The sequence below is a fragment of the Orussus abietinus genome, unplaced genomic scaffold (assembly GCF_000612105.2).
Source record: "Orussus abietinus isolate OABI.00-Male unplaced genomic scaffold, Oabi_2.0 scaffold3, whole genome shotgun sequence".
NCBI lineage: Eukaryota > Metazoa > Arthropoda > Insecta > Hymenoptera > Orussidae > Orussus > Orussus abietinus.
Window position 1 is genome coordinate 1,042,229 of NW_019395984.1, and position 12,580 is coordinate 1,054,808.

Genomic DNA, 12,580 nt, shown 5'->3' on the forward strand with positions numbered 1-12,580 from the left:
TTGCGGGCGCTTAAGGGATATTTCGGGATTTTCAAATGAAATTTACTTTCGCATCACCTCAGGGTCGGAATAGAGACCGTCTCTGTATCGATCGACCGGAAGAATAACCTCGAAATCCCGGCGGGGGTGCGCGCCCTTCCGGTTCCCACGCTAATTACACCCCCGCGGGGTCTCGGTCGGGGGTTGCTGACTTTAACAACGGCGGCATGACGGCGAGCTTCGAAATACGTCACCCCTCGTGGAGGGTGGCTCTTTCGGTGAGAGTCGACGGCCATTGACGGCCGTATCGGGGGTGGAAAAAAAATCGGGCCGTTGAACCCCCGATCCCGACTTCCCGTCTGGCGCTACCCTCTTCTCGAAAGGGTAGTAGGGCGTATAGGGTAGTTCCTGCGCCCAGCTAGCCGGAGGATTATGTCTCCACGTACGTCCTCTCTTGAAGTATACCCGAAGGACCGGGAAGAGAAAGAGGAGCGGGACGGTGCGCAAGGGGATGAGGCCATTCCGCTTTCGCATGCACGCACAACATGGCTGCATTATTGCGGCTTATCCAGTATTACGCTCGTGTGACGCCGGCAGCGTCACGGCGCTCGGGCGCGCCGTGGTGTATCGAACATAGAATTACCCCATAAATTCCCCGGATCGAAGTTCCACGGCACAATGCTCGGGGCGCCATTCAAGCTCCTCCTGCTCTCCTCGACGTCCTCCTCGGCTCGCCTCGGCTTTTTCCCTGGGCCCGCTTTTCCGCTCCTCCACCCTCTCGCGATCGCCACTCCGCGACTTGGCGACTCGGCGCTTCGTGGGAATTCTTTTTTTTCCCCATTTCTTTAACATTTTTTCACGAGCCGATCGCCACTCCGACTTGGCTTTACCGACCGGCAAATTATCAAGTAAATGGCGGCAACGGATATCCCAAAACCGATTAATACGCTTCCGGTCGGTAAAGAGTTAAGCAGGACGCACAAAATCGAGAGTGGGGCATAACAATTAAAACAGGACGCGATGTCATAGTTTATGCAAAATAGCTCTGACATTTCGACTCGGAGGGAAGGTTTTTCGGGGATCTTCTCCTAAGTCGAGCACATCCCGGGTTGCTCTCGAAGACGACGCTTGATATTCCGCCGGTGGTCCCCATTATGGCATTCCGACGTCACCCGGAGAAGGAACGCGCGAAATTCACTCATTCGTCGCCAGGACGTCTAAGGGACGTGTTATCGATGGATTCATTAGGAGTCCCGTCTGCGCTCCTCGGGGACCACCTATCCCGGTCTCGCGGGAGTCCCCCGGAAATCCACCCTCGGCGGTCCTCAGGAGCATGACAATAGGTCGCCCCCCTCGGAGGAATCCCCTGTTCCACTCCAGGATCCCATCTCGTATGGATTTCCACGGCCCCTCCCCTGACCACGTGGGGGTCTCCCCCGGCTCGAATCGCGCGACGAAACGCACCCCCAACCCAGGGGTGGCGCTCGTTAATCGGCGGAAAGTAAATAAGTAAATAAGTAAATAAGTGTAATTTCATATCGCGAGTCGCCGTCGGTGCGTCGGCGTCCGGGTGGTTAACGACGTAACCTCGTTAAACGGCGACGTGATCCGCGTGCAAATCCGCTCCCACCCTGGTGGGAGCGGAAGGGGGAGCGAGAATTAGCGAAAAAGGAGGGAAATGCAACATCGGGGTGTTTCGAGGTATTTCGGAATATTTTGGGGTGTTTCGTGGAGAAGTCGACCACCATTTCGAGACTCCGACTCGTCGATGGTCGAGTCCCTCTTCTGAGGGCCCTTAGCACCCTCCGGGGTCCTCCTCGGAGTCCTCTTTCGGCTCCGCAAAGTGCGACCCCTTTCACGGCGCCGGGCGCAATAATCGGGCCCCTCGCTCGAGGAGGGTTTTCCTTTTTAAAGCGTTATTAATCGCCCCCCGAACACGCGCCGCACGGAAACAATTTTGCGGTCGAGTGGAGGCGCAACAAGTCGCACCCTGGGAGCCTTGTCTCGCCGGGGTTTAGCCGCCCTTGGCGACGATGCGGCCGTGCTCGACTTTTTCTCCCCTCCGCTCCGGAATCGGAATTCACCCCGGAGGAGCCACCGAACGTCGAGGGGCGTCTCGAGCGGGTCCTCTTCGAGATCAAAAAATCCCCCGGATGAGCCATGATAAGGCGACCTGATAAGCCGCGCGCCCATTGACTCTCACGGCAAGGTACGCAATTGCCCAGGAAAAAGTCGCCGTTAGCCCGGATTTGCGTATATAACTGTACATATGTACATCTGTACATAAGTATCCTCACAAGGGGGGGGAGGATCCCTCTTCGAGGCTTCCAGGAGGGACCGGGTGGAGGAACGGTCGCGTTTCCCTTGGAAAATGATATTTCCACGGCGTGAATGAAATGAGTCATCGCGCAGGGGAAGTTGATCCTTTCTCCCCCCATCCCCCGGGACCTCGGGGGCGAATCGCGCCCCCGGCATTTGACTTTTAAGCCCGGTAAGCGGATCGGTCTATCAGCAGGTTCCTAAATGTCTTCCTCGGACGAGTTAGCCGCGGGCCATTTTACTTCGGCTTTCAAAGGACTCGTCCTCGGAGCGCCTCCACCCTCTCCGGGTCGAAAACGAGTCGTCGAGTCCTTGCTGCAGGAGCCGCCTCCCGGACCTGTCCCAATCTGCATGCCGGGATTTGCATCGGACTCGTTAATCCCATGTAAATCTGTCGCAGCTGTCGCGACACACGCAGGCCGGCTGGGGTGGCGCGCCACCCCCCGCGACGCGGATCGACGTCGACGCCGAAGAGGGACCGGCGCCACAGGTCGGGCTCCTCCTCCAGGAGCGACATTGTCCTGGACCCGCAAGAAAGCCCGGAGAAGGCAGGAAAGATTTAATAATGTAGAGAGTCAGGCTAGACGTTGGGTACACATTGGGATTGGTACACACCGCTTTCGGGCGTCTTCAATATCTAAGCAGCTCAGGACTCGCATTGTCTGGGGGGGGTTAAGGCCGTCCGTCCCTTTATGGCGGTTCCCGCCGCCGATGATGGGCATTATGTGCTGGATAATGGTGCCTCCAGTTTGGCGGCCCATTCAGCAGGCCGCGGGGAAAAGAAATTGACTCGGCAAACGTTGGCGTGGAAATTCAATTACGCGGTGGGGCCTGATGGGGCCCACCGGGTTCCACTTGTTACGGGGAGCCCTCTTGATCGCTAGGGGTGTAATTAGAAAAATATGGGGGAAGGAAGGCGCGTCCGGCCACTCCTCCGGAGCCGGGGTCGCGCACAATGCGCGACGCCGTCTGCGGGCGGACGGACGAGTCCTATTTCAATTCCAGCAAGTTAATTGGAATTGTTTGCCGCAGACACCGCGAGAGAGCTTGCCCTCTGCCCCGGCCTCCTGGGCGGGGGCGGGGACGGCGACCGAAACCCAATCCCACCCCCGGATATCTTCTTGAGTGGAATTAATTTCGCCCGGGCGGCGCCACCCCGCGGAGAGGAGACTCCACGGAGTCCTTCGGCCGAAGGTCCTCCGACAGGTACGCGAAGAGGTTTCCGAGATGGTCATTGGTACGTTCTTTAGATCATGGCCAGGAGGAAGATCGGAAGGTGATTCTGCTTCTTCTGGATCGTGAGGTGGTGGAGGTTGGGGGCGGAAGTTCCTCCAGAATTTGCCCGGTCGCTGTGGTTAGTCCTTCAAAGGTGACGGTGGAGTCCGCCTTGACGAAGTTTGGTTACTAGTGGAATTAATTCCACCGGTGACCCCAGACTACCTCAGATCCTCCGTCAGATAGACGAAGAGGTCCCTGAGGAGCTCCAACGCGAAGGTCACTTCGATTCCTTGTTCCCTCGCCCAGAAGTAGTGGCGGTGTAAGGTCGCGTTTCCTTCGACGGCTGCGCACAGTTCGGCGAAGTATTCCGAGCCCAGAACCCGGAGAAGGGACCGGAAGCTGCGAGAGTGTCTCTTCTTCTGGACCAGGAGTTCGTGCAGCTCTTCCAGGGGCAGCTCCTTCAGGATCCGGCTGACCATCATGGTCAAACCTCCACAGGCGATGGACGGATCTGCCCTGACGAATTTTGGCTTCGATGCCCAAGCATCTTCGATCCTGCTCTGCCATCGCTCCACCTGGAGGCCGTTGCATCGTAGCAGGCTCGTCAGGAACTGCATCCAGAACATGTTCCGGAACTCCTGCAACAGGAAGCGCTTCTGGTCCTCGATGAAGTCCACCGTGTCCGCGATCTGCTCGTCGTACATCAGGTAGTCCTTCAGGATGCGAGTAACCTCGTCGAGGGGCACGAACGCGACGATGTCTTCCAGGTCCTCTTCCAGGGAACTCTGGTCCTCGACCGAGGACTGCACCTCGACGCAGTCCCCGGGTTCGTCACTTCGATGTGCTATGAAGCTCATCAGACAAATCGACGCCACAGCGACTCCTAGAACGACCAGGGCGCCATTCATCTTCCTGAACCAAAAAGAAATTACATTTAGCTCGGTCCGGAAAATACCCCGAAGAGTCCACGAAGCTCTTACTCGAAGACTTCGACCGGGAACCCTTAGCTTCTTCGGTATCGAGGAGGAAGGCCGAATGTGGGTAGATGAAGAAAACTCACGAAGAAAGCAGGCCCTGTCTCGAAATCACCATAGACATTTTTTCGGTACATCTTCCCACCCTTCTTGGTCGGTATAGGTTACCTTGAGTAACTCGTGGGATCGTTAGCATGATTGACTCATTTTTGCAGGAAATTTTGAATGACTTTTGCCAGGGAACTTCGAAAAAGGGCCGAACGATGATCATGACGCGGAGGTACCGGACCTTCCGGTTACATTTTCCGAATTTTCATGGTAGACCGAATCGAGTGGTGACAACTGTCATGGCCGACTTCTCGGGGTGAAACAAAGGAAGGTGAGGCGAAAAAAACAATTAGGGCGGGATTTTAATTATCAAAAAAATATTTATTATTGGGTTGTAAAGAGTGCGAAGCAGGGGCGAGGCGAAGGGTAGACTTGAGATGATATTTAAATTATCAAAAATATATTTATTATTTGGTTAGCGGCGAGAACAGAGTGGCAAGGAACCGAAGGTCAGATTTAGTTGGTCGTGATGCCGAAGAGCGTGTAGAGGAGGTCGATGACGGCGACGAGGTCGACACCGGCCTCTTCGGCCTTAACAAGAAGCGAGATGAAGATCTCGTTCTCGAGGAGGGCGTCAACGATGGCCTGGAAGTCCGGAGACTTCATCTGCTCGACCAGGTCGACGAATGCCTCCGAGGTCTTCAGCTTCTGGTCGTAGAGGGCGGCGATCTCATCAAGGGGCAGGAGAGCCTTGACGTCAGCGAGGAGTCCTGAGAACCCTCCGGTGATCTGCCTCGAAGAGACGACGTTCCTGTTGACGGGGTAGATCTGTTCGATCCCGAGGTACCTATAGAGCCTGTTGATCCAGAAGTACACGTCCATCCCGGCGTTGTTGAGGTAGTGGACGAAGTTGACGAACTCGGGGATCTCGCTGATGGAAACGACGAGGTCCTTGAACTCCTGGGACTTCAGATAGAGGAGAGTATGCTGGACCTCCTTGTCGGAGACCACGTAGTCGATGACGAGGGGGAAGATCTTGTCGGAAGGGACGAGGTCCAGGAACTCCTTGAGGTCCTCTGCTAAGGGACCCGAGGAGGACCTCTTCGGCCTGGAGATGTTGATGCCCAACACGGTCTTCAGCAAATCGGCGACACCCTTGAGGTCGATGCCGAATTTCTCGATCTCGTCCAGCAGGTGTAGGAAGCTCTTGTTGGCCATGAGAGTATCGACCAGACGTTGGAACATGGGGGAGCTCAGGGTGTGGATCAGCTCGGCGAAGGCCTTCGAGGTCTGCATTTTGTGCTTGGCGAGGGCCTCCAGCTTGGCCAAGGGGATGATGGCCTTGATGTCGAAGATCATGCCAGCGAACCCACCACCGCTGATCTTCGCGACCCTGACGGGGGCCTTGAAATTGCCGGGTCTGTTAATTGGCTCCATGCCAAGGATTTCGTGCACCTTGTTCAGCCAGAAGTAGGGGTTAACTCCGGCGTGGTAGAGGTACTCCAGGAGTTCGCCGGTTTCAGGGGTAGCTTCGATGTCGCGGACCAGCTGGTGGAACTCCTGAGACTGCAGGTATTCGAAAGCTTGCTGCACCTGTGCGTCCTTGCTCAGGTAGGTCAGCACGACGTCGACGATTTCCTCAATGGGGATCAGGTCCAGGAACTCCTGCAAGTCGTTGGCCAGGTCGGAGGCCCTGATGGACCTTGTTGACTTATCTGGGAAATTCAGACCGAAGACCGTGTTCAGAAAGTCGGCGACGGCCTGGACGTCGATCCCGTGCTGTTCCGCTGTCAAAATGATGTGCTGGAACTCCGGGTTGGCCTCCAGGGCATCGACGATCTTCTGGAACTCAGGGGACTCGATCACCTTGATGAATTCGGCGAAGGCCTTCGAGGTCTTCAGCTTCTCCTGGTAGAGGGCTCTGATTTCTTGAATGGGCAGCACGTTCTTGATGTCCTCCAGGAGCCCGGTGAGTCCTCCAGTGATCCTAGGCTGGATCTTTCTGCCCGAAGGAGGCTTCAGTCCCTCCAGTCCCAGGATTTCATGGATCTGGTTGATTCCCGTGTAAACGTCTATCCCGGCGAAGTGCAGGTAGTTCAGGAAGTCGATGTACTCGGGGAGGGCGTCGACGGCCAGGATGAGCTTCTTGAATTCCTCCGACTGGAGGTACTTGATCGTCGCCTGGAACTCGGCGTCGTTGGCGGCATAGTCGTGGACGATCTCTATAACCTTGTCCTGAGGGATCAGGGCGATGAAGTCTAGGAAGTCATCCTCAAGGGACCTCGAGGTGTCCTGGATTTTGTAGGAGAACGAAGTTTGGGTCACGGCCAGAGCGGCCACCAGTGCCAGCAGGAGCTTCATCTGCGAGACAAAGACAACGTCACCGACCTCGTCAAGAACGCCTTCACCGTCAGCACCTCTTACAAGGCGTTTCGCAATTACCGAACAAGTGCGCTGGCGGATACTCACCCTGTAGCTGTTGTCCACCCGACGAAGTACCGAGCCAGTGGAGTAGTCGTTTATATACCGAAGACTCGGTTGAATTATCAATCCACGGTCGGCGCACCTGATGATCGGATACTGTCCGGTCGATCTCCGATAGACTGTCAGTCAAGTGATAAGATTAGTGTTTCTATGCGTGAAAGAAACCGCGGCCCAGCTGGCCAGCAACGAGTGATAACCGCACATCCGATCCCACGATTGCAGCCACTCGGATCTGATACCCCACCGATTGGAATCCCGATGATAGCATCTCCCCGATATTCCAAAATACCAAATAAAAATCCTCGCCAGGAATATCAAGATCGCCTTCGGCTCATGAATTTTGACTAGAGGACCTAGTGACCCGCTTTCCCCCGGCGGATTTAAATCCAGCCTTTCCGACATTGGGCAACCGCATTATCGCCGGTATTTCAAGAAACAAGGGTCGTGATTACATCTTTCGCGGAATACAGGGAGTTTCCAGGCCGAACTTTAGATTCGATCGGGCATCGATCAGCGGCTAATCAGTAGCGTGATAAATCTCAACATCCTCGTCCAAAGTCAACGCGCTTCCCCGGGGGGAAACGATCGCGGAGACGCCATCTTGGGGCGGTCGGCGGCCATCCTGGAGAACGGGGTAAAGTTGGGGAATTAAATGGCGTCGGTTTCGGCGTCTCTTCGGGGCTGGACCCACCCCAGGCATCGTCTCCAGATCCTTAGGCCGGCAAGTTGGGCTCGCGGGACCGAAACTCGGAAAGTTTCCGCCAATTGGAGGCGAAAGCAAAGGGCGCCGCGTGCTGCGAATGGCCTGGCTGCTCGATAAATAAGAAGAGGCGATGTTCGAACAGGTGGCGCTAACTTTTAAAAGGAAAGTAAGGACTGGCTGGGAGCACCTACGGGGTCGGTGCGGGCTGCGTCTTCGGGTGCCTCTTCGGGGAGGATCCTCCGGGAGGCGGGGGAGTTCTAATTAAAATTGTTATAATTTAATAAGCCTGGGGAATTTCGCCGGCTCGGCGGAACTCGAAGACACTTTATCGCCCTGGCAATGCGACCATGAAGAATCGGCTTTGAGCCCGGTCTCTCTCCTCTCTCTCTCCCGGTGCTCTTAACTTTTCCACTCAATATGGAACACACCGGGGAAGCGGTACCAAGCCCGGCTACCGAAGAGCCACCTCTCTCGCAGAAGGCTTAATGCAATTTCAGCCCCGCGAAGAAGCCTTCGGGAGGTGAACGGACCCTGGACCCGGAGCTGCTCTTTATTATGAATTCCAAATGACGTTACGCCACTCCCTCCGGCTTCGCCTTTAAGGCGAGACCGGCGATTTTCGCGACTCCACCCTGCCCGCTATATTGCTTTTCCCTTTGACCCCGCCACCGGGGACGGCTACTTCCGACACGTAATCTAGAGCTATCGAGGGACAGTGCGCAACTTTATTTAGAGACCCCCGGATAGTCGCGAGGAAGAGGAGGACCGGCTCTCTGGAACTCGCAGAGCCCCCGAAGAGCAGGGACCACTTTGGAATCGCCTTAGAAATTTCGCCTTCGCCCAAACGATCGATATCCCCACCTCGGGTGACCTTGCCGAAATCTCTTATCGAGCCGCATCTAATATCTCATGATCGCGCGATAACGCTGCGCTCTATTCCGAGATCTCGATGAATTATCTTCAAATTCGGAAGACTCTCTATCTGGGGAATTCGATATAAATTTGATATTAATTTCGAGCCAGAAAGGAGAGACTGTTCGTAGGGTTCCTGACAGGTTCCTGGGAGGCTCTTCAGGGTCGACCGAGAAGCGAGGGCAAAATCGGAAAGTCTCGCAGTTTTAAGATTAGGACCAAGACTTGAATCTTACCATTTTGCCCATCGCCCCCGACCCTCTTCAGGGTCTCTGCAATCTTATCGCCATCGGAAGAGGGACCCGGGCCGGCGAGTCGCGAAGTTTCGATCGTGGAACTTTAACTCGGGCTTCGATCCGGCCTCCTAATTCCCGAAGAACACCAGCCGAGCTTCGAAATTGGCGGGGGTGAATCGTATCAAATTATTTCATGTGAACGCGTGGACGAACTTTTACCGATATTGCGGAGCGACACGTGGCGTTAACGGCACGCGGCCGTGGGTCGTTGGGGCGGTAATGGCTTCTGCGGATCCTTCGGCGCGAAAGGGGTGGGTGGGGGGGTCGCCCCCGATTGTCGCGAAAGAGTCGTCATCGCGGAGTTTAGCCGCGATCGGGAAGTTCCCCGGAAGCCGCGGCCTAAGGGTGGCCTCGGCCAATCGGAGGGTGGCCGCCCCCTGCGGTGCCGCTGCGGGGGGTCCGCGAGGAAAGAGGTCGCCGCGGTCCGCGGCGTCCCGGAAAGGGACAGCCGTAACAAATCCTCGGCGAGCAATCGAGGTCGCGCCTCCGCCGGGTTTCACCCCGGACACTTAACTCTATTGCGATTGGATCCTCCACCCCTTCCGGAGCTCCTTCTGGGCCACCCTCGAGGGCGCCCCAGACGCGCCCTTCGGCTCGGCGCGGCTTCCTACGCGCGGAAACCTTATTACAAGCGACGCGATAAAACACCCCTCCGGGGGTGGTTCCAGGAAAGGGAGACCGCCGTTTCCGCGGCGCGCTCCGGACCAGCCCGGGTGGACGCCTTCGGGGGCGAACAAAGCGAAACTTCCGCGAAGTGGCGGACCCACTTCAGAGATTTATTAGTGATATACCGTCTTCGGGGAGGCCACCCCTTCGCGGATACCGCCCCGATGCGAGAAATCGATCCCGGATACGAATCCCGGTCTAGGGGCGCTCGGATCGCCGCCGGTTTTCCCGCAACCCTTGGGGAAGAGAACATTTTGGAGTCGACCGATCCTCTGGAACAATTTATGTCGGGAGGATCGAGGTCTCGGGTCTATGTTGCGGGTACTGGGCGTCCTAACCCTGCAGACAGGGGAGTATTCCCCGAAAATAGGAGAAACTCGGTCGAAAATAATTCCAGAAAAATGAAATCATCCCGATCGAGGTCTGGAATCGATTTCATGGATCCGGGGTGAGCGCGTCCTGCAGTTCGAGGACCACCCTCGAGCCGGGGATGCAGCCTCCCCGCGTTTCCGGCAGAAACGTCAAATCGCGGCGCGGCCGGGGTTGCGGGTCGCAACCCCCGGAGGAAGAGGGCCGGGGCCGCCGGCAGCTCTCGCGGTCGTTTATATTTCACCGTGGAGGGTTGCCGGTTGACAGACGAGTGATGTGGTCGGCTCGTCCCCTCTCGCATCCGGCTCGTCGCCAAACAAGCCGAAGCCGTGTTTGCACGAGGCCGCCGCGCTCTGCGAGGTGCGTAGGTGGCGAGCCCGGAAGGGTGACTGGCTAATGGCGGCCTGCATCGCTAAACGCCTCGCGGACCGGAAACGCCGGCCGCCCTTAACCACCCTTAACCACCCTGGCCGACCCTTATCCCGGTGGAAACTTCGTTTGGGACCCAATTACCGAGTCCCTAGGGACCGATTTCCCGCGACTGATAAACGCCCCCGCGGCAGCGTCGGCGACTATCACCAGAAATTTCGGAATCCCGACTGCCAAACTCCACTGGACTCTGCGTGAGTGTCGCGGAAAATTTTCAAACTCGACAAGAACTACTCATAAAAAATTCGAGCGGTCGCCCCTTTCCGAATTCCCATATTGCCGGCGCCATCACTCCGGTCAGGTTTTTTGATAATTCATTCGATAAGAGATCCGGGTCACTCCGTTTGCCAGCGCCGCCGATATCTCGCGGAAGTCTGTGGCATTAGAATCGAGGGAATTAGGCTTGATAAGGGGAAGGGCCTTGTGTCGTTATCAGGAGGGCTATCGGACCCGGCGAAGTCTCATAATGGGTCCGAGGCTGCAACCGCTGATTAGGATCGAGGGACCCGCGACAACGGGGTGGTTACATTAATACTAATGCGTTACACCTCGCGGCGGAGGTAACAGGATAATCGATGCAACCCCCACCCCCCATGGGGCTCCACCCCCTGGCCGTATGTATTTCCCTCTGTCGCGGCGCGATAACGAGCAAACTTTCGGCTTCGGGCCACTCGAGCAAAGTAATTATGCTCTCGTATTCCGTTAGTCTAGTTACATTAATTAACGACGCAACGAGCGGCGAAACCTTAAGTTGGGGGATGCCTGGTCGGGAGCAAGGATCCGCCATTGTCGGGCGTTGCTCGCTTTGTGGCCCCCATCCCCCCCGGGGGGTTGTCGCGCCCCCGGCTCGGATTATAGGTGATAATCCGAAATCGCGACTTGGGCGCCGTTAGTCACCCCCGACACCCCTCGGCCCTTAAAGGGGAAAATAATTAAACACCGGGATTCGTTTCAAGCGTGATTTTCGCGGGGTGGTGCAACCACCCTCTAAATCGGGGTAGCATCCCTTAATCGTTTCTCGGTCACTTCCAGAAGGTGGAGGGAGGAGAGGGGGCGCGTGGGTGGCCGGCCGCCATTTCGTTATCCCGCAGGAAACCCCCGATAAATCAGGCTCGGAACCTCCGTGGGGAGGGGGAGCAATGAGAAGATCGTTTTCCTGATTTTCCGAGGAGATCTATTGGGGCAGCCAGCGACGCCGGCGACGTCGTCGCCGCAGATTCCCCAACGGGTGGAGGGACTGACTTAAGGGCGGCGGGACATTAACGATGCAATTTCCAAATGCGGCGCATCCCCCTGGCCCCGATTCACGAGGACGGTCACAATTAAATTGCGAGCCGCCCCTACCCCCTTCGGCTGGGATTTAAGTGCGTCCCTGGGAACCGCGATTCGCGAGCCACCCACTTCCTCCCCCTTCGTTCGTTCCTTCGGGTACGTTCTGATGGAAAATAAGGTATAGGCAGGAAAAAGGGAGGAAAGTCTCTTCGTAGGCATCGGACGGCCCTCATTTCGCAGGGGGAAAATGGGGAAAATTAATATTCGAACCTGGGAAGGGTAAGGGATGCTTTGAGGGGCTCGAAGGGGAGGGGATCTCCGTAATAAATTTATTTCCGCGCTTAAACCCTTAAGGGTTTGCAAATGGGCCAACGATGAAAGGGCTGCGAACGGGTTGGGCGAATTCGAGCGGCAAAGCCGCCCCTCGCCGTCCGTTTTCCGCCACCCCTGAGTCCGCACCCCTCTCGCGACGTTCCGAGGTGCGAGGGCTTTCCTCGGGAAATTTCTCGCCTCCACAAATTTTCCCTGACAGCCTCGGGGACGAGTGCGCGCCGGGGACACCTCGGGCCCCTAACCGGGCGATGCGCTGGCGAAAAGGGTCCCCGACCCCGGGTCCTGAGGGACCCCCTTCCGAAATCGCATTTCACCTCGATACTCTCCTGGCTTCGCCGGAGAACAATTTCCCCGGGAGCAGGCGGGTCGAATCCTTCGAGGATGTATCGACCGATCTCGGAGTCCTGATCCGGGGTTCAAGGATAGACCCCAGGATCAAAGGTGCGAATCGGTGATATCGAGATGGGCGATGACCCCACGACCATTTCGGGAATCCCAGCTCCAGGAGAAAGCCCAAGGCTCGCTCGAAACTTTTACCCCTTTCATTTGGACGGTTTCGTCAGACCCGGACTCTCATT

General features: G+C 56.7%; 2 protein-coding genes across 2 annotated transcripts; both read right to left on the bottom strand.

Annotated features, from left to right (window-relative positions):
• Positions 1-3,448: 3,448 nt before the first annotated feature.
• Positions 3,449-4,424, bottom strand: LOC111674291. Its single transcript, XM_023433900.1, has one exon. The coding sequence runs from the start codon at positions 4,422-4,424 to the stop codon at positions 3,735-3,737; it is 690 nt and encodes a 229-aa protein (XP_023289668.1). The 3' UTR covers positions 3,449-3,734.
• A 630-nt stretch (positions 4,425-5,054) lies between these two features.
• Positions 5,055-6,899, bottom strand: LOC105699026. The gene has a single exon (XM_023433901.1). It carries the CDS (start codon positions 6,897-6,899, stop codon positions 5,055-5,057), a length of 1,845 nt encoding a protein of 614 aa, XP_023289669.1.
• Positions 6,900-12,580: the final 5,681 nt, after the last annotated feature.